Genomic DNA, 22,468 nt, shown 5'->3' with positions numbered 1-22,468 from the left:
AACATAGTGATTGTTTAATCCATTTCCACTTATCCAGTCCCCAAAGAGACCCCTTTCAAAATTTTTCTTAATCTATGTAAAAGTGGTTCTATTGCCAGAGTGTACAACATTCCAGACAATGAGCATCCTTGTCGCACCCCACGTTCAACCTTAAAGGGAGCACGTAAACCACCATTAACCTTTAATAGACTCTCAATGTCACTGTATAAAACTTTAATATATTTTATAAAATCTAAATTAAAACCAAAGGCATCTAATGTTTCCCACAGATAATCATGCTCGACACGGTCAAAAGCTTTCTCTTGATCAATGGAAATCAAGACAAAATTTAACTCGCTCAGCTTCAAGTACTCCATTAAATCTCTGAATGTTAAAAATGTTATCAGATATTGATCTTCCGGGTACACAATAGCATTGATCAGAGAGGACGATTTCCTCCAAGACTTCCCCTAACCGAATTGCTAATGCTTTGGACAATATTTTATAGTCTGAGCACAAAAGCAGACAGGACTCCAGTTTTTGATATTACCCAAATCTCCTTTCTTAGGTAAGAGGGTAAGAACTGCTCTGCGGCTACTGAGCGCTAATAGCCCTCCGGCTAGACTATCACTGAGAACTGTTTGCAGATCCTCTCCAATAATACCCCAGAAAGCCTTATAGAACTCAAATTGGATACCGTCTATCCCTGGAACTTTTCCATTCTCCATACTCTGAAGAACTTCATATAGTTCTATTGTGGTGATGCCTTTACACAATTTCACATTGGCTTTTTTGGAGATTTTTGGTAATCCTTCAAAAAAATCTGTTTTTAACGTCTGATTTTCTTTGTACTCAGAACTATACAGACACTTATAAAAATCATTTGCTCTTTTTCGGATTTCAAAAGGATCTGATACCATGATTCCAGTATCCGAGTGCAAATTTTTAATATAACGTTTCTGGACATTCTTCTTTTCTAGGCCAAAGAAATGCTTTGAATCCATGTGTTCTACACCTTGAAATCGTGATCTAATCATTGCTCCTTGTGCTTTTTTCCTATATGACTCTGATAAGGCAGTTCTTTTTGAATAAAGAACTTCAATTTGGTCTTGATTCCCAGTTATCTGTATTAACTCTTGAGCCTTTAAGATATCATTTTCTAAAGTTGTATTTGTTTCAGTTAATTTTTTTGTGACATTTCGAGTATATTGTTGGCATAATTGTTGTATTTGCACTTTTCCAATATCCCACCACTTTTGTATAGAATCATGTTTCTCTTTTTCTTCTTTAAATTGTTTCCAAAAAAATTCAAAAATTTCTTTAAAGTGTAAATCGTTTACCAAAGTTGTGTTAAAATGCCAATATGCGCTCTGTGACTTCACAGAGCTCACAGTTAAAACACAAATCACTAAGCTATGATCAGAAAACCCCACTGGTAAAATGGTTGCTAAAACAATAGAACCTGTCCAACCTTGCTAGTGACAACCAATTATCACGAAGATGTAACCTAAGATGTTTTACATTTTCATTAAAGTTTCTACAAAGATCACATAGCGCATTGGATTCTATCATTTGTATTAGCTTCTTCCTTGAAGTCATATGTGGTTCTATGTGGTTTCTATCTATATTTTTTTCCACACAATTAAAATCTCCCCCCACAATCAATAGGTCATCACCATTGCATTTTCCTATTTCTGTATTTAAACACTCTAAAAACAACATTCTATCTATTTGCAAGGTTGGTGCATAAACACAAAAAAAACATGGTCTTCAAAATCAGCTTTGACCTTTAAAAACCTCCCTTTTACAATTTATTCTACTACAAACGATGATGGGCTAAAATTCTTATTGAACAAAATTGCAACTCCTCCACTTAAAGTAGTATTATGGCTTAAAAAAGAAAGGCCAGTATGCTCTTTGGCCTATTCAACCGCATTATTTTCATCGCTGTGTGTCTCTTGAACAAAAAAAGACATCAATTTTATTATGTTTCATTACTTCATTTATCTCTGCTCTTATTCTGTAGTCCCTAGCTCCATTCACATTCAATGTGGCAACGCGAATATCAGTCATTTTTTGAAAGGAGGAAGAGACTGCAACAAAAAGAAAAAGACACTCTAAAAAATCAAATTAAGCCATATCATCATCATCATCATTGTTTGACTGTTTTTGAATGTTTGTCACCATTTTTCTTAGTCTAAAAACTTCTTGTTCGTCAAATCGACCCTCACCCATCGAAACCTTTATGGTTTCTTTTTCCACTTTTCTTGCCTGTTTTACAACAATACTCTTCCTTTCCTTTTTCCTCTTTAAAGGTGCTTTGAACACAACCTGATCCATATCCATTAGGGAATTTTCAATATTACTCATACTTTCAACCACTGACTCTACATCAGAACACTGACTCATAGTAGCCTGTGTATCAATTGGTTCCTCACTTTCATCACCACCAGCTTTATCCTCATTTTCAATGATAATTTCAGTGATCTCACTTTGTACATTGTCAGTTTTTGTCAAATTTAAATCGTTTGACTTCATCTTTTCATTTACAGTTGGTGTTCCCTGATCACATGTGCTAGGGGTTGGGTTATTATTTGTTATTCACAACACCAACAAGTTCTTCATTTTCAGTTTCTACTGCAGTTTCATTTTCCTTTCTTTTTTCTCTAGTTTATGAATCTTGGGCTCAGGGCACTTGCTAATCAAATGTCCAAATTTTCCGCACCCAAAACATTTCACAATATCCGTGGTAACAAACACGGTGTAGTCAAAACCATCTACCCTGAGTTTCATATTTGGATCTAGCTCAGTTCTATTGCTGTCCAAGATCATAAAAGTAGATCGCCTGAAGGACACCACATGTTTAATCAGGTCCGATTTACTTCCTATATTAATGTTCCTTACTGGAGCGATCACTTTACCAAAATATGATAATTCTTTAATCACCATCTCATCTTTGATAAATGGAGGGATGTTTGAAATTATTACTTTTTTGCGGGGGTGGAGAGAGGATATACCGGAGTAAACAAACCTGTCCTATCACTTCCCCTACTGCCAAAGTGCATTGTTCTACACTCCCCGCGCCCGTCACTTTAACTCCGTGACGTCGCGTGAGTGAATTAAATCCGCTGTGAATTAAATCCATTACTCCCAGCAACCCGCTGTTTCTGGCGACCAACTCAGCGAAACTTTACAATTATATTAACGAGATCAAATAGCAAGAAAGGAAAGAAAATTAGTTTTTTGCCACAGCGGGCACAAAAACAATCACGCACTCATCAGCCGCTCACTCCACTCACCCGACAAACGCTCACGCATGCGCGGAGAGAGAGAGAGAGAGAGAGAAAGAGAGAGAGAGAGAGAGAGAGAGAGAGAAGAGAGAGAGAGAGAGAGAGAGAGAGAGAGAGAGAGAGAGAGAGAGCGAGAGAGAGAGAAAGAGAGAGAGAGAGAGAGAGAGATTTTTTTGATTTTCAAAACCCATTTATTACAATTTATATAAATAACAATATTACGACCTGCCAGACAACACCATTGAATTAAAAAAAATAAACCTTAACAAAAAGAAAACAGCAACTCTTCTTCAAAAATCTCACAAAGGACCTTATTTGAACACCATATTACCTCAAACGATAAGAGATCATGCATTAATCTATAATAATGATAATCAATCAAAATCCTAGATTTTACCAATTTTTCAAAAATTGCTGTCAAGCTGTTGCAAACATTTTGCTCAATTTTTTCTTTTCTTGTGATATAAATCGCAATTTTTGCCTGACCTAACAAGAAATTCAACAATTGACACACATGGCGAAATTTTTTCACATATTTAACCCCACAAATAAACACTTTCATTGAGAAAACCACATCAAAGGAATCGAAAAGTGTTTCCATAATATCAAATAGAGGTTTCAACCTCACACAGTGCATAAATGCATGAAAAACTGTCTCTTTTTGCAAACAAAAAGGGCAACCTTCAGTCACTTCAGGATTAATGAAAGACACAAAAGCGTTTACTGCAATGGCACCATGTAACACTCTCCACTGTAAATCCCCAGTTTTTTTGACCAATGGTGACTTGTACAAGGCTCTCCATTCAGGTTTTTCATCGACAGCAAGATTAAGTGTATTTCGCCATGGTGTATCACACTTGTTGTCTAAAAAATTCTTATTAAAAGCTTTTACACAAACCATATACAATTCTTTTCCAAATGCAACATTTGAACCCACAATCATTACTTCTTTACACTCTAAAAACATACTGTTATGTTCTCCCAAAATGGGAGAGACACCCAACTTCGGAAAAGGGTCATTACAATCAGGATTTATTGACCCCTTTGAGTATTCATCCAACAGTTCTGTCTCTTCCTCTGTGAGAGCCGATATCCATTTTTCAAGTGCTTTTGTTACTATACGACATGATTTGAGACCTAACTGCTCAGCAATTGCGGTCACATTCTTAAAACCAGGTCCTGCTTTTTGAAGTAAATGATCAATCACTGTCAACTTGGCGTTGCACAAAGTCCTTTCTGGTATGGGAAAGGAAAACTCACGTGATAAGTCCAAATGTGAACCACCGACCAGAGGTTCCTGAAGTAGCCAAAACAGAGATGCAACATTGCTTTCCCTATTTTTCTTAAATAGAGACCAGACTTTGAATAAATTACGATAAAAAACCTGGAGATTTAGATAGTTTTAATCTTTGAGAGTCCATCCAGAATAAAGTTTTGTCCAATCCTAGGCCTTCAATATTCCGAAGAATTGCACAGGCAGCTCCCATCCAACTCGACTCTGAAGCGCACTTCAAAAGTCTTTGTACATACTGCAGACGAAATGCAGCCGTTCTGCTCTGCAAGTGTATCAAACCAAATCCTCCTTCGTCTTTTGGTAAATACAAAACACTTTTTGATACCCAGTGCATTCTGTCCCAGAAGAAATCTATTAACATTGACTGGATTTTCACCAGTACATCTACCGGGGGATCTATGCAGGCTAGGCGGTGCAGAAGTGCAGAGGCAACCAGATTGTTTATAATCAAAATTCTTCCTTTGTAAGAAATTTCAGGGAGTAAAAACCTCCACTTATCCAGTCGCCCTTTGACCTTTTCAACAGTCACTACAAAATTTTTTTTTTCAACATTTTCATTTCCTAAAAAAACTCCTAGATATTTAAAACCATCTCTTGCCCATTTTAAACCATCAGGAACTCTTGGTTCACCTTTTGGCCATTTTCCAACCAATTATGGCTTCGCTTTTTTTCCAGTTAACCTTTGCGGAAGAAAGAGTTTTAAAATCATCTAAAATCTTCAACATCACATTGACATCATTTGGTTCACTGATTATGACAATTACGTCATCAGCGTACGCTGATAACTTAAAAACATTAGCAAAATTTGGCAAACACAGACCACATACATCAGTTCTTAGTTTATTTAACAATGGTTCTATGGCTAAGGTGTATAACATGCCTGACAGCGCACAGGCTTGTCTGACACCCCTGTACACACTAAATGGAGAGCATAAGTCACCATTAATCTTTAATATACTCTCAACGCCACAATACATCATTTTAATCATTGCAATAAAATCTGAACTAAAACCAAAAGCTTTTAAAACACTCCATAAATAAATATGCTCCACTCTGTCAAAAGCCTTCTCTTGATCGATTGATATCATACCAAAATCTACGTCAAAAGTTTTCCCACAGTCTAAAATGTCTCTAATAAAAGAAACATTATCAAAGATCCTTCTTCCTGGTACGCAATACGACTGATCTGGATGAACAATTGATTCAATAACTTCGCCCAACCTGATTGCTAAAGCTTTAGACAATATCTTATAGTCATTACATAATAAACTTACTGGTCTCCAATTTTTTGATGTCATTTAAATCTCCTTTTTTTGGCAATAAAGTAATAATTGCTCTCCGGCAGCTTCGCGGCAGTTGTCCATGTAACAGACTCTCATTAAAAACTGTTAGTAATTCTGGACCCATTTCTACCCAAAAAGATTTATAAAATTCAGTTGTAATGCCATCAATACCTGGTGCTTTTCCATTTTCCATTTCTTTAAGGGCATTTTCAAGCTCCACTAAACTCAAAGTATTACTAATTTCCTCATTTGCATTTTTAGTTATCTGTGGTAAATTTCCCAAAAAGTCCAAACTACCATCTTGTTCTTCGGAAATTTCACTTTTATACAAATATTTATAAAAATGTACAGCTCTTTTTCTAATATCTGAGGGATTTGTCAATAAAATTCCTTTTTCAGACCGCAAGGCATGAATAAACTTTTTCTGACCATTCTTTTTTTCTAAACTAAAAAAGAATTTTGAAGGAGCATCCATTAACTCTGCACTTTGGAACCGGGATCTAATGATAGCACCTTGTGTTGTACAACCTAGCACATCAGCTAACAAATTATTTTTCTTTTTTATGCGCTCTATATAGGTGGCATCATGTATGGACCCTGCAAGCTCTTGTAACTTCAACAACTCTTCTTCTAACACACTCATTGAGCTATTTTTGTCTCTTGTGGCGTTGCGATATATTGTTGACACAATTGTTTGATTTGTATCTTCACAAAATCCCAATACTGCTGCAATGTTAAAAAAGAAGATTTCATAGCTTTAGCATTTATCCAAAACTCTTTAAAAACTTCTCTGAAAAAAATGTCACTTAATAATTTATTGTTAAAATGCCAATAAGCACTTTTTGATTTCACAAAACTTTTTGTTACCACACATTTTATCAGGCTGTGATCAGAAAAACAAACCGGACTGATTGAACATTCTCTAAACATACTTAATTGGTGCTTAAAACGTAGAATCTATGAAGCCTTGCCAGCGATAACTGATTATCATGAGCATGAGCCCAAGTGTACTGTCTCTGTGAACCATGGAAATTTCTCCATATATCAATTATGCTATGAGACTTTTTTAATTGAATTAGCCTCCTTCTTGATTGCATGTGTTGTTCAACATGATTCCGATCTATAACATCTTCAGTACAATTAAAATCCCCTCCCAACATTAAAAAATCATCATTATTACACTCATTTAAAACATCATCCAAAGTGTTCAAAAAAATCATTCTTTCCAAAGCCATAGTTGGAGCATATACACAGATAAAAACAAAAGAACTATTTTCAAATACAGCTGTAATCTTCAGCAACCTTCCTTTAATTTTTTCCTCTACAACATACGAATATGGAGTACAATTTTTTGAAAATAACACCGCAACTCCACCACTCAGTGAGGTATAATGGCTTAAAATCATTAATCCATCAAAGTCTTTAACCCATTCTACAGCATTTGACACATCGCTATGGGTCTCTTGTACAAACAACACATCAATTTTTTTATGTTTCATTAATTCAAATACTTGAGCTCTCTTCTTAAAATCCCTTGCTCCATTAACAGTTAAGGAAGCAAAAATTATTTCCCCCATAAAGGATAAAAAAAGAGAGCAAAAGAAATAATAAAGCCATAAAAGATGCATCAAATTATCCATTCTGGCTATTTTCACTGGCCCCGCCTGACGGACTACTTAACTTTGTAAGAATTTTCTTAAGACGGTAAACCTCTTGGTTAGTGAAACAACTTTCACTTCTAAAAAATTTTACCTTCTCAATGAACTGCATTATGTCTGGAAAATACTCCTCTAATTTGACCTTTTTCACATTCTTCGTCATTTTCAAAAAGGACTTAATATCCTCAACAGTATACGTTCGGCTAGAGAAGCCACCTAGGGGCAGACTAGCAGTGACACTACATTCTGAAATGTCACTCTCGCTCTCAGTGTCAGTCTGGCTCATGTGCTGAATACCATCTGTTCTTTTTGCTTTTTTTTCAGCAAAGTATTTTAAAAACTTCCTTTTTTGGGGGGTTTTAAAAAAACATTCCCCATCTCCCAACACAGAACCCCTATTTTCTGGATTTATCATAGCCTCGTCTTCACTGTTACTGCCATCGTCCGAATCACAAACTGCTTGTTCTATCCTCTGTGAAACTATGACCTCTTCTTCCCCAGCTACAGCTACACTTGCTTTTCCAACAATTTCTTCTTCTTTTTCCAAAACCTTCTCCTCTTTTTTTGGAGCAACCGACGCCGTACTTGGTCCCGGCATCTCCTCGACAACCGCGGCGATTTCCTCCTGTACCGTTACTTCAATTACATATCCTGCCGCAACAGTTTATACAGTTTTATTTATGTTTTCCTCTCTTTTTGGACAACCACGAATAAGGTGTCAATTTTCACCGCAACCAAAGCACCTCATTGTATTAGTTGTAGCATATATCACGTAATTAAATTCTTCATGTCGAAAACTAAGAGTCAGATCAAGTTCCTCAACGTTATCTTTCAGTACCATATAAACATAACGCCTGAAGGACACCACATATTTCAACAACGATGACTTACTTCCGATTGGAATCATTTTGATTTGCGAGACCGGTTTCCCATACCTCGAGAGCATTCCAACTAGAACTTCGTTTTTGATGAACGGTGGCACATTAGATAACGTCACTCTCTTTGACGGCGTAGAAAGAGGCAACACTGAGGTAAAAATACCGCCAATCTCTACGCCACTCTCCACCAACAAGTTCGCCAAATCGATCGTCTTAACGAACACAACAATCGCGTTGTTCATTCGCGACGCTGATAAAACATTCTCATGACCAATTACTGCACTCACCGCTAAACTACACTCCTCTATACTTGCAGTAACATCGATTTTCACCCCATGACGCCTCTTGAGAAACTCCAAACTTTCCGCACCTGGAGCTGCCATTCTCCCAGTACACCGACTGGGAGGGAAAAAAAACCCAAATAACCACCTCCCGCACCAATATTTCCCAACACTCAATATAAAGATTAAAACCTAAACCAAAGATAGAAAAGGGTAGAAAAAAAGCTTTCAAACACTCGTACCTTACACCGCCGTCACTCACTCTCCATCAACGCACCTCACTCAACGCATGCGCACACACACAGAGAGAGGTAGAGAGAGAGAGAGAGAGAGAGAGAGACATCTGATCTTTATTTACAGAATATCTTCAGTATGAGTTTCTTATTTACTGCACATTTAATGAAGTAAACTGATCAATATTAAGATGATTTGTACTTTAACACAATTTCACGTCACATCATTTGTTCACAAGTGTCTTAAACCTCCACACAGGTCTGTATATTCCTGTATGTAAGTGTTGTGTCTACAGAAGAAGTTCATGAAGTGTTTGTAAAGTCTGATTATATTTTTTTAGATTAAGAAAACATTATGGTTCAATATCTTATGTTTTCACAATATTTTCTTACCTGTTTCATTTTCCAGTGTAAAGATGAAAAAGCCGATCAATAACGCATTCATCACTAATGTGACGATGAGCAAAACTGTTCTCATGACCTCACGTGACCCTGAAAAAGTGTGAGAATGTTTTCATGAATAACACTTTACATACAAACACAAACAGTGTTCATCAGAGTTTAACACTCAACACAAGAAGAGGATCAGATATCAGATTAAACACAGATCAAAGTCATTTATTAATGAAGACTGATAACTGTCATGATTCTGCCGCATCATGTCATGTTTCTCTTGGTTTAGTGGCAGGATCAGGACAGAATCTCATGTTTTGTGTGGAGATAGGTATTTAGGCCCTTTTGGCCTTCCATACACTCCGGTCTCGTCTCTGTTCCCATCCTCTCGTTACCTCGTTATTGATTAAAGCCCTTCACCTGTTCCCCTCTTGATTTGCTCCCTTATTTAATGTCCTTGTGTCTTCTGACTTGTGCTGGTTCAGTGTGGTTGTGTGGTGAGTCCATGTGTCTTGTAAGTCTAGTGTATTTGTAGTTCTTGTTTTGAATCGTAGCGTAGTTAGTCCTAGTCCTAGTCTGTCATGTTATTGTATCCATGTTTTGTTCTGTTACCCCCTTGTGGGTCTTTGTTTTGTTGTTATTATTATGAAATATCTGACATTTCATAATAATAACAACAAAACAAAGACCCCCAAGGGGGTAACAGAACAAAACATGGATACAATAACATGACAAAACAGGACTAGGACTAACTACACTATACTATACAAAGACTCAAAACAAGAACTACAAATACACTAAACTAGACTGACAAAATACGAGGACTCACCACACAACCACAATGAACCAGCACAAGACAGAAGACACAAGGACAAATAAGGGAGCAAATCAAGAGGGGAACAGGTGTAGGGCATTAATCAATAACGAGGTAACGAGAGGATGAGAACAGAGACGAGACCGGATAGAGTGTATGGAAGGCCAAAAGGGCCATAAATACCTCTCTCCACACAAAACATGAGATTCTGTCATGATCCTGCCACTAAACCAAGAGAAACATGACATGATGCGGCAGAATCATGACAGAAGCCCTTCCTTTAGGAGCAGCAACCTGATGCTCCTCAAGGTACAAACAAGACAAGAAAGAATGTGACATTGGCAACATGACAATACAATAAACCAAACTTGTGGAAACAAGAGTCCGAGGGAAGGGGCACAAAAGAGTCCAAAGGGAAGTCCAAACATGGGCAGACACGGACTGGGTAGCTCCGGCAGACACGAAAACGATAGCCTGCAGACACGAACAGGATAGCCTGCAGACACGAACAGGATGCACTGGGCAGGAATGGCCGCACCGGGCGGCAATGCCCGGCTCCACCAGGCGGGAATGCCCGGCTGCACCGACCTGGAATGCCCGGCTGGGGATCTTTGGTGGCCACAGGATTCTGGCGGCTTCGACCCTGGAAGGAAGACCGGTGGCCTCAGCCCTGAGCGGGAATCCGGCAGTCTCTACCCTACAAGGGAGTCCGGCGTTCTCGACCCTGGAAGGGAGTGCAGCAGCCTCTAACCCTGGAGGGGAACCTGGTGGCTTCGACCGCTGCCGCATTGATCCCTCAGTCTGCTGGGTCCGATTTTGGCTGGTTCATTCTGTCATGATTCTCGAGTGGTGAGACAATGACAGAGGACCCAGGTGCAGACAGTGGGCTGGGTCCTCTGTCCTTGTCTCACCACTCGAGAATCATGACAGATAATGATAAATATATGAATAATCAGTGTTGGTAAACTGATGTATATAAATCTACTACATATATAGCTGTATATATATCACATTAAACATCATCATAAAAACACACTGATGTAAAATCACGTTCACTGTAATTGTGTAATATTTCATTGACACTGAGATAGAGACGCTCTCATACACTCATTACGTCTCTTTAAAGGTTCTTTAATGATGGTTAAGTTTCTTCTGAAGAACTGTCTTCTGCTCAACTGCGTCTGTGTTTTGGGAAAGGGTTCTTTATTCTCGCCTCTTCTTCTTTAAAGTAAGTCACTTATTAAAATGCTGCCTCCTGATTGTTGTTTGTCCTGATTTAACTTCCTGCTGAGGTACTTCAGACTGACACATCACACAGGAAAACTTCAGACTGTTTTAATCATATATTTTATGTTTTTATTCATTTATGGGAATCTGCTTTACCAATTACTATAGTTGAAATGTATATATGCTCTACTTAATATTTTAAACAAATATTATATTTATAATATTATCCTATAGCATCAATCCTTATTTACTTCTACTGGTTGAACTTCCATAAACCATTTTTCTAAAATATTTTCATGCACTTGATCTTGACGTTTCTTCAACAGTATGTAGTCCAACATGTATTAAAGTTTATTTCTTGATATTTCAGAGTTTGCTATGTGACCTTGTGCTGGGAGTGAACTGGGAGAGACGAGTATTTCTCACGCTGGTAACCACAACTGTGTCATACTTAACGTTTTAAAGGTAAAATATTCATGTTCGTTTAAATGACTTTACAGTTCAAATCATTATAGAAATTAGGTTTTGTGTGTTCTTATAGTCTCATATGTACATGTCCCTGTTTCAGGTGAATAATAAGCAAAGCTCTAAACCACTGCAGGTCTGACTTTGATGGTTCAGGCAAATTCAGTGACACATTCAACAGTAAGTTATCAACATTTACAAATGAATCTTTAGCCAATAATGATCTTTAAATACTGCAGGAGTCAGAGATCAACCAAACTTCTGCCATGACATCATTTATACATATGAGAGTGACCTCTACACTAACATCAGCTTGTTTTGTCTCCAGGCTCCTGAAAACACCTGTGACTGACAGACACAGCTCTGGTTCGGCCTGATGCTAAAGGATGATGACTGCAGCCATAGATGAAAGTGGTGGGAATCTGCAAATATGAGCCCCATGCCAGACCCTACTTTTGTTTCGTCAGAAACTCAAAATTATTATCACACATAAAAATAATAAATAAATATAGTTATCTGCACAGCAAACAATCTAAGATGAAATCCTTGTATTGCCTGTCTGACGTATGATGTACAAATATATTGAATGTTGCATGACATTTAATGATGTGAGTAGGAAATAAAAGTATTACTTGATTTACATGTCTTGCTTATTGTTTTTATACGATTAAATGGAAATAGAAAATGATCAAATAAAAATACCTCAATTGAACCCCTGCTGTTTTCTGATAAAGAAAGGGTTCTTTATAGCACCACTGAGGTTCTATGTAGCTCTTTTCAAAGCAGGGATCTTCATGGAACCTCCTAAAAAGGGTTCTGCTATTGTTTCAAGCCGAAGAATCCTTTAAATTATTGTTTGTTTATTTAATTAAAAGCTTGTTTTACGTACGCAGGTTCCCGCCTCCTTCCTTCCTTTTATGGAACTTTGTTATGTTATTATCTTGACACGTATTGTTATATTGTCTAGTGATTATCATTATTTTTTGTCATTCTTTTGCATTTTGTAATTTCTTTACATATGTATATTTTTGTATATGTAGCAGTAAAGTCTATTGTATTGTGTCTATAATCTGCAGAGAAAAGTTCAGGAAAGGTTTTTCATGCACAGTACTTGTTCATTTGACAATAAAGAACTTTGATAGAGAAATGAAAAACAAGAGATATATCTAGTCACGAATGCAGAGAGCCCCAAGCTGTAAACAAATGTGTTTTTTTTTGTTTTGTCAATTTGTATTCTTTAATACAGGAAAATAATATGACATAACCAGCAAACCTCTATCAGACTTGTCTGTCATAAGGAGATATTCTATATGAAATATAATTATCATTATTGTTTTTGTTAAGTGCCTATGTGGCCTGTATCATGAAGCAATGTGAACAAACACTGAGTTGCAGGGTAAGTTGAGTTGACAAAACCAGACAAACCCAACCTGGAATAGATCTGGTTCAGCTGTAGCACAACGCTTGCTATGAACTTTCTCTGTCAACTCCGGTTTGATCCAGAGTTCATGAGGCACGAGCACCTGAAAGTGTGACACGTGCGGCAAACAGCCAATCACACGCAACATGGAAAGCATCATCAGTTTGATTGACGTCTCACGATTATCAGCACAATTCACTTTTATGTTGACGATGACGAGATCATTATGAAAAATGTCATGAATTGAAACACATTTACAAGGCCGGAATAAACACGGCTGCAGTGAAAGAAAAGAAGTATATACACAACAATACAGAATCAACTGAATTTAAAGTATTTATATAGATTTTCAATAAGATCAATAGATTATATACACTTCATTACTTTAAAATGCTTTATATATTATAGTTTGTTTTTATACAAATATAGTGATGTTAATTGAAATGCTATGTTTAATAAAGCAATAAGCCCCAAGAAGCAGTGGGTTACAGCTAAGGGTGGTGTGTCACAGAGTCATTAAAACCCCCCTAGCTGTTATAAAACATAATGCTTCTTGGAGCTTATTGCTTTTATAAAACGGTTATTACATATGCGTAGCAAGGTTTCATTAAATAAGGTAAATAAAATGATAGGGGTATATAAATAGGGGTATTTTATAACGGCTTAGAACTCGGCCCAGCCAATCAGAATAGAGCACCGGAACTGACCGTTTTATAATATGAATTAATAAATATTAATATAATAATGATATACATGTTTTAGATTATAATCAATAAATGTAAATATACAATACAAATAAACACTTTGAGGTAAAAGATTTTCTTATCACTTTAAAGTTTTTTAATTTGGAGCGAGAGATACGAGGGGGTGACTTCACTGCGTCAGATATACGTCACGTTCTCAAAGCTGATTGGTCCAGTTTGGGTTTGTGATCTGCAACCCAGAATAAAACCTGCTCTGGAGCCTTAGTTACCATGGCGACGAAACCCATTCAAAACCAATCCACCTTCTCGAGCCCAAAACTCAGAGAATGCTCAAACTAAACGTGAACTTATCTGGGTTAAACCCAAACCAGCTTTGTGATACAGGCCACTTGTGTGAGTGTGTGTGTTTCTTGTTTGATTAAATAACAAGGTGAGTCAATGATCCAGTCAACATGATCCTTCACTTCATCTTCCATCTCGACTCTACTACAGATCAAACTCTCCAGCTGATCGTGTCTCATGTGCAGGTGAATCAAAGACTGTCTGTCTGACAGGAAACAGCACGTGAGACTGAGAAACATGTCTGTGTCTCCAGAACTATCAGCACTGACTCCCTCAAGTCTGTGATGTTTCTGCTCTTCTCTCTGTACACCAACAATCTGTCAAACTACTGAAGCTTGTAGACCACACCTCCCTCACTGGGCTCATGTCTCTCTGATGGAGATATATAGTCTGCCTACAGGAGTCAGATTGTCAAAATAATCTGGAGCTCAACGCTGTGAAAACAGTGGAGATGATGGTTCACTTCAGGAGGAACCCAGCACCAGCCGCCCCATCACTCTGTGTGACTCCTCAGTCGATACGGTGAACTTCTTCTGTGTACCTTCATCATCATCAGGACATCAAGTGTGAGCTGAACATCAACTCTCTGATAAGATCAAAAGACCATCTGGGGATGTTCTTCCTACAACAACTGAAGAAGTTTGACCTGATGATGCACTTCTACACCTCCATCATTGAGTCGATACTCTCCTCCTCCTCCTCCTCCTCCATCATCATCTACACTGACACCACTGTTAAAGATCAAGACAGACTGCATTGTGTCATTCATTCTGCTGAGATCTGTTCATCTGTACACTTCCAGGACCCTGAAGAGAGCAGTTAGGATTGTGTCTGACGTCTCTCACCCTGAACACAAGCTCTGTGATAAAACTCTCCTCCGGAAAGAGACACAACTGCATTTGACCTCATGGACAACCCTTACTGTATACCTGCTCTCCCACACACACTACACACTACACTTTACACAAAACACAAATATTGTCTCATATACACAGAACTGTTCAGATTCATCTGACTATCACATACTGTGTGTTCTTACACTGAGCCCACTTTATACCTCCGCCGGTACTCAGTCAATGTCTCTTTTCTTGATATTTGAACATAATGTCAATGTTTGTATCCTTTAAAAAAGTCAAAATCTTCTCATGTATTGTTTTGTACATGTGAATGTCATTATGCACAAACACACTAAACAAAGTCCTTGTACAGTTCAACCCACAGCACTTGATAATACATTTTCTGACAGTTTTAGTTATTACAGATCAGTGATACGTTTGAAAGGACGTCTTTCTCTCACTGTAAGAGGATGAATGAGTCTCTATGAAGAAAGAAAATCTTTCTGAATACATTCAATAATAATATGTTTTGTTGACTGAAACTGGTTGTCTTGTTTATGTTGCTGTATCTAATAAATGTCTTTGTTTGGTAAATTGTGCAGTTGCTTACATTCATTGATATTTGCTTGCTGTGAATGTTTATGTGAATGTATTAACATCAGTTAATGTTAAAATGAAATTATGATCAGAGAAGCATGAGATTCATATTAATACATACAGACTGTATAATCTATATATTCTGTTTTGTGTTCTTCCTTTCAAAATCAAACATAAGTAAACTGATAAATGTTGTGTCTCTATCTCTCTCCAGACACACTGATACTGTAAATGTAGTCAATGTTGTAATCGTATAATACTGTATAATAGTCGTCACACTTAAAGCTTTTAAACGGGATGACAGAGCAGATGTGTGTGTATCAATAATGAATAAATCTGTCTAATAATCACTAAATCACAGACAGATTAAATACTGTTCTTCATATTAATATTCATTATTATTCTCATAGAGGTGTTTTAACCATGTCACAAACATGTGTACAGTAAATACAGTAAATCACATAATCTGATTACAGGAATCTCAGATGAAACACAACATTATATTTGATTTCTGTGTTAATGAGAAGAAATAATCAGATGACTGAACTGAAACATATGAATTCACTTTTAACAGTCACATCATAATTCATCAGATACTTACAGCCAAACCCGTAGCATTTCCGAAACATTCTTTCATTTGTCAGTGTTAGTAAAACTGGTAAAATGGCAACAATGATGATTCCTAAAAACAGAAGAGAAATGATATTATTAATATACAGAAGATGTTGAATGTTAATGATCAGATTCAGTCTGTGTGTATAATGAGTGTTTTTAAAGATTATTCATCATCATCTCTGATACATCACTGTCCTGATCCACCTGCATCTCTACTACATACATCTACTATCAGAATAAAATAATATATTCAATTTATATACTAAGAGAATATTACAATCCTCTTCAACTTTCTGTATGTATTTACAGTTATATTCTTTGAATTCATTGAATTATTGTTGTTTGACTTTTCTCCAAGCTGATTCTTACACAAGCGCTACACTTGTTTTGTGACCTTATTTAATAAAATGTATTTAAATTATTGTATTTTAGCGCAGGAACAATATTTGAATTTGATGCACAAAAGTAAAAGTAAAATAATTGTTTTAATGATAATATTGTTATATTTGCTGAGATAAAACCCCTTAAACATTACGTATAAGATGACATAAAACAGGTTAAATAAAATAGCTTAATTCATAAATAATATACCGTATATTTAATATAACATATTCATATAGTTCAAATAACACAAGTACAGTAGCTACAGACACTTGATAAATCTTTTGAGGTAAATGAAATGTTGTTTATATCATTGATGTCTTCTTGTGGTTGAGACACTGGTGGTTCATAACATGAGAGAAGAAACATTTATTTACATGTCCTCAGATTTACAGTCGTGTGTTATATTTGATAGATTCAGGGTTAGAAGAGAATTGCGTCTCTCAACTGTATTTTACTCCTTAACTGTTATTATAATAAAGTTTAGACATGAACAGAGCTGGTGAAGAGTGAATATACTTCATCATCACTTCATCACTTTATGTGCAGATGAGACAAACTCCAGATAAATCAGATAAACTTGTCATCAATGTTATTCTTCATGTTGCTAGAAATCTATTACTCTGCTTATCTTTAAGACCTGTTAACCTGCCAAGGGAGTTTGGGAACATTGACATGTTTACATTTCATTTTACATTTATTCATTTGGCAGAAGCTTTTATTCAAAGCGACTTACGAGTAGTTTTTTAAAGTGGCACATTCCTGCAGAGCAATCAGGGGTATGGCGCCTTGTTCAAGGGCACTTCAATCATGACCTGCTGGCACTGAGATTCCAACCTTCTGATAACAAGCCCAATGCTCTAACCACTAGGCCAAAGCTGACCATTTGTGCGGTATATGTTCCCCCGGATGACAAAGCTTTGAATGCCGCAGCTCAAATAAACAAGACACCAGGAGCAGCAGTTTGGGAGATTTTAATCAGTGCAAACTGGAGCAAGTGCTAAATGCTTTCGATCAGTTCAGTGTGTTACACGTGGCCAAAATATTTGAGAAAAATGTTATGTAATATATATTGCTGGATCAAAACCACCATTGGGACATTCTGACCACAACATCATTAATTTAACTCAGATATATAAGACTGTGTTTAAATCCAGAGAACCACAGACTATTTCTGTGTGGTCTGAGGACAGCTTAGAAAAACTAAAGGGATGCTCAGATGTGCACAGATCGAGATATATTTCACTTCTTGGACATAATGTGGTTACATATCAAATCTTGGCGGACAATGTGTAGGAAAAAAAGTGTCTGAATATTTATCCAAATAATAAGCCATATATCACAATGGAGATTCAAAACTGTATTAATAGGAAATAACTGGCCTTTCGTGAACATGATCGAGTGGTGATGAGATTAATACAGAAGGAATTTAATTGACTATTAAGGAATGCAAGGAAAAGACAGAAAGAGATGAACAGAGTCTCATATCAGCTAATCATTAGAAATTATGGGACACCATGAAAGTCATAACTAATATAGACACAGGGAGTAATCGTCTTATCACCAATGACGACGAAGGAAAGGTAATGAATGAAATGACTTTTATCTCAGGTTTGACACGCAGGATTGTGCATAGCACCACAGAGAAGTCAATTATAATGGAGGACACATCTGATCGGGTTATTGTGGATACGCAGACTGTTGTTAAATCTTCAGTGGACTGTGTACTGAGAAGTCCACTGGTCCTGATGGTATCTTTGCTTTATTGTTAAACTCTTATGCAGAGGAACTGTCACGAAACAGGTAGGTGAGAGAAGAACCCAAGCGCAGGCAGCAATAAGGGGTAACACGGATTTTAATAATATAACAGAAAACAAAGACAGCAAAAAACAGGAACGAAAAGCTCACGGAGGGTAACAGAACAGGATGCTAACGCTGGGAAACAGCGTAGGGCAGTGTTTCTCAAACTTTTTCTCCCATTCCCCACTTTGGAGGTAGGGAAGGGGTCCGAGCCCCACCTGTCCCCGATAGCCAAAAACAAAAGGGTAATAAACTTTAGGTCCTCAGTCTGTCTTGGTTTTCTCTGCTGGTGCAGATAAATGTAAGGCTTACATTTAAATGTCATTGTTTTGTTTTGAGTGTATGGTCAATAATAAAGTAATTAATAGAGCTGACAAAATGTCCACCCATTTGTCGCGCCCCACTTGTCATGTCTCTATTCCCCACCAGTGGGGCCCGCCCCACACTTTGAGAAACACTGGCGTAGGGACAACTCCTCAATAGAGCAGTAACACAGAATAACTGTGGTTTATCTGGACGTCACATGAATTGATTTAATCTTTATTTCACTGCATTAGTTATGGGCCTGGAGATACAGAGACAGCTTCTGTTTGAATTGACTCGACAGCTTTAAAGATTTGTTGCATTAAAGATCAGCACAAATACATTTAATGAGTTTTATGATCATCCACACACACTTGATTCTCAATGAAAATAAAGCATTCAATGAATCCAGATCAGTGATAAATGTGAACTCACCTCCTTTGGATGCAAATGTGTAGAACAGAAGGATGAATTGTAATGTCGGCAGAAGTTCAAAAGTCAGATCAGCAACAATGTCAAATATTTTTGTTATTTTTCCACTTCTGTTTCCAACCTTTGCAGCTAAAACTATAAGAGAAATATTAATATTGACGTGATTGAATAACATTACTCAGTATGTCACTGAAATATGACGACATAAGAAAGATATTCATACAGAAACACTTACTGTAAACGGCTTTGCAGGAAAAGCACACAAACATGAGAATATAGAGGAATAATATCAAGACTCTGTCAAATACTGCTAAACTCTGAAGTTTCTGCCAAGTATTTGCAAAAAGAGCTGAAAGACAGAGAAGATAACATTTACAATTCTACTTTATTAGTAGAATAAATACATTATTGAGTGAAAATCCTTTATAATAATATGTGTCTCACTGTAATTCTGACAGTAGAAACTGTAAATCCACAATATAATGTGTTCATGATAATGTCTGTAAAGTGTGTTGGTTTTGTTTACCTGAATAAACAACAGCTGTCAAAACAAAATATTCTGCAACATGACTGTACTTCTGTATGAGTGTTTTATTTCTGTCTGTAAAACAGAAAACATGTAATTGTTTCATTTATAATGTCATTCATAGAGAGATTATAAAAAGTTTCAGTTATGCATTAAGAGTGAGAACAGATTGAGAATATCTCATAATATAATATATTCTGTACACAAACTCTCTGATACACAAACAAACATCAAACCTTTAAAGTCATTTATATATGGAGCCGTCCAGAGTAACAGGAGAGGTCTGAGAATATGAAGAGCACAACAACAGACCGTCTCACTCACAGATCCTGAAACACAAACACATATTAATGATGACAAACATTAAAGAACTTTGTTTCTAACTGAAAACAAACAGGTTTTGATTCTTTACTGTAGAATGAACAGATATGTAGTGAATATACTGTGTGATATAAAGATTATAAACACTGACCTTCAGAAACACCCCAGAAGACAAAAGCAAAACACATGATGAGATTTGGACAGAAGACCAGAAACATCTGAAGACGGTAAACTGAATCTATAATTGAAAACAGAAAGTACAACAACAATAAAGATAATATAACGTTCATAAAACAGTTTATTAACATGTATACCTCCCATTTCAGGCAATACAATTTTTAGGGTTTCGAGCACGAAGGGCTGAAAACCTATTGTTTTTATAGTGATTTTTATTAGGGTTCGAGCCCAAAGGGCTCAAAGGGCTAGAAACCTATTGTCTTTGTAGGTTTTATTAGGGTTTCCTACACCGAGGCGTTCCCAGGCCAGCCGGGAGACATAGTCCCACCAGCGTGTCCTAGGTCTTCTCCTGGGTCTCCTCCCGGTCGGACGGGCCCGGAACACCTTCCGGGGAAGGCGTCCAGGAGGCATCCGGAACAGATGCCCAAGCCACCTCAGCTGACCCCTCTCGATGTGGAGGAGCAGCGGCTCTACTCCGAGCTCCTCCCGGGTGACCGAGCTTCTCACCCTATCTCTAAGGGATCGCCCAGCCACCCTGCGGAGGAAGCTCATTTCAGCCACCTGTATCCGGGATCTTGTCCTTTCGGTCATGACCCAAAGCTCATGACCATAGGTGAGAGTAGGAACGTAGATTGACCGGTAAATTGAGAGCTTCTCCTTGCAGCTCAGCTCTTTCTTCACCACGACAGACCGGTACATCGACCACATTACTGCAGAAGCTGCACCGATCCGTCTGTCAATCTCCCGTTCCATTCTTCCCTCACTCGTGAACAAGACCCCAAGATACTTAAACTCCTCCACTTGAGGCAGGAACTCTTCACCAACCTGAAGTGGGCCAGCCACCCTTTTCCGACTGAGGACCATGGGCTCGGATTTGGAGGTACTGATTTTCATTCCAGCCGCTTCACACTCTGCTGCAAACCGTCCCAGTGCATGCTGAAGGTCCTGGCTTGAAGGGGCCAACACGACAACATCATCCGCAAATAGCAGAGACGAAATCGTGTGGTCCCCAAACCTGACACCCTCCGGCCCCTGGCTGCGCCTAGATATTCTGTCCATAAAAATTACGAACAGAACCAGCGACAAAGGGCAGCCCTGCCGGAGTCCGACATGCACTGGGAACAAGTCCGACTTACTGCCGGCAATGCGAACCAAGCTCCTGCTTCGGTCGTACAGGGACCTGACAGCCCTTAGCAAAGGACCACCGACCCCATACTCCCGAAGCACCCTCCACAGGATGCCACGAGGGACACAGTCGAATGCCTTCTCCAAATCCTCAAAACACATGTGGATTGCTTGGGCAAACTCCCATGAACCCTCCAGCACTCTGTAGAGGGTGTAGAGCTGGTCCAGCATTCCACGGCCCGGACGAAAACCACACTGTTCCTCCTGAATCCGAGGTTCTACTATCGGCCGTATTCTCCTTTCCAGTACCCTGGCATAGACTTTCCCCGGGAGGCTGAGAAGTGTGATCCCCTGTAGTTGGAACACACCCTCCGGTCCCCCTTCTTAAAAAGAGGGACCACCACCCCGGTTTGCCATCCCAGAGGCACTGTCCCCGACCGCCACGCGATGCTGCAGAGGTGTGTCAGCCAAGACAGACCCACAACATCCAGAGACTTAAGGTACTTAGGGCGAATCTCATCCACCCCCGGAGCCTTGCCACTGAGGAGTTTCTTGACTACCTCAGTGACTTCGGCTTGGGTGATGGACGAGTCCACCTCTGAGCCCTCGGCCTCTGCTTCCTCAGTGGAAGACGTGACGGTGGGATTGAGGAGATCCTTGAAGTACTCCTTCCACCGTCCGACGACATCCCCTGTTGAGGTCAACAGCTTCCCACCTCCACTGTAAACAGCGTTGGTAGGGCACTGTTTCCCTCTCCTGAGGCACCGGACGGTTTGCCAGAATCTCTTCGAGGCCAGTCGATAGTCCTTCTCCATGGCCTCACCAAACTCCTCCCAGGCCTGAGTTTTTTGCCTCCACCACCACCCGGGCAGCAGTCCGCTTTGCCTGCCGGTACCCGTCAGCTGCCTCAGGAGTCCCACAAGCCAACCAGGCTTGATAGGACTCCTTCTTCAGCTTGACGGTTACCCTTACTTCCGGTGTCCACCACCGGGTTCGGGGATTCCCGCCTCGACAGGCACCGGAGACCTTACGGCCACAGCTCAGAGCGGCCGCTTCGACAATGGAGGTGGAGAACATGGTCCACTCGGACTCAA

The 22,468-nt window shown here is 38.5% G+C and overlaps 1 protein-coding gene across 1 annotated transcript in view; it reads right to left on the bottom strand.

Annotated features, from left to right (window-relative positions):
* Positions 1–22,191, bottom strand: part of LOC306894382 (uncharacterized protein) — a 46,042-nt gene extending 23,851 nt beyond the window's left edge. The window contains exons 1-7 of the mRNA XM_079456885.1: positions 20,224–22,191; positions 19,988–20,080; positions 19,752–19,826; positions 19,461–19,574; positions 19,229–19,360; positions 16,296–16,376; positions 9,290–9,388 (exon numbers count right to left, since the gene is read on the bottom strand). Coding sequence (XP_079313011.1) covers positions 9,290–9,388; positions 16,296–16,376; positions 19,229–19,360; positions 19,461–19,574; positions 19,752–19,826; positions 19,988–20,080; positions 20,224–20,380 — 751 coding nt within the window. The 5' untranslated portion in view covers positions 20,381–22,191. The remainder of the gene's footprint in view (positions 1–9,289; positions 9,389–16,295; positions 16,377–19,228; positions 19,361–19,460; positions 19,575–19,751; positions 19,827–19,987; positions 20,081–20,223) is intronic.
* Between the last annotated feature and the right edge of the window lie 277 nt (positions 22,192–22,468).

The sequence above is a fragment of the Barbatula barbatula genome (assembly GCF_947034865.1).
Source record: "Barbatula barbatula genome assembly, chromosome: 5".
Lineage (NCBI taxonomy): Eukaryota > Metazoa > Chordata > Actinopteri > Cypriniformes > Nemacheilidae > Barbatula > Barbatula barbatula.
The sequence above is the reverse complement of the archived record's forward strand: the minus strand, read 5'-3'. Positions and strand labels throughout refer to the sequence as shown.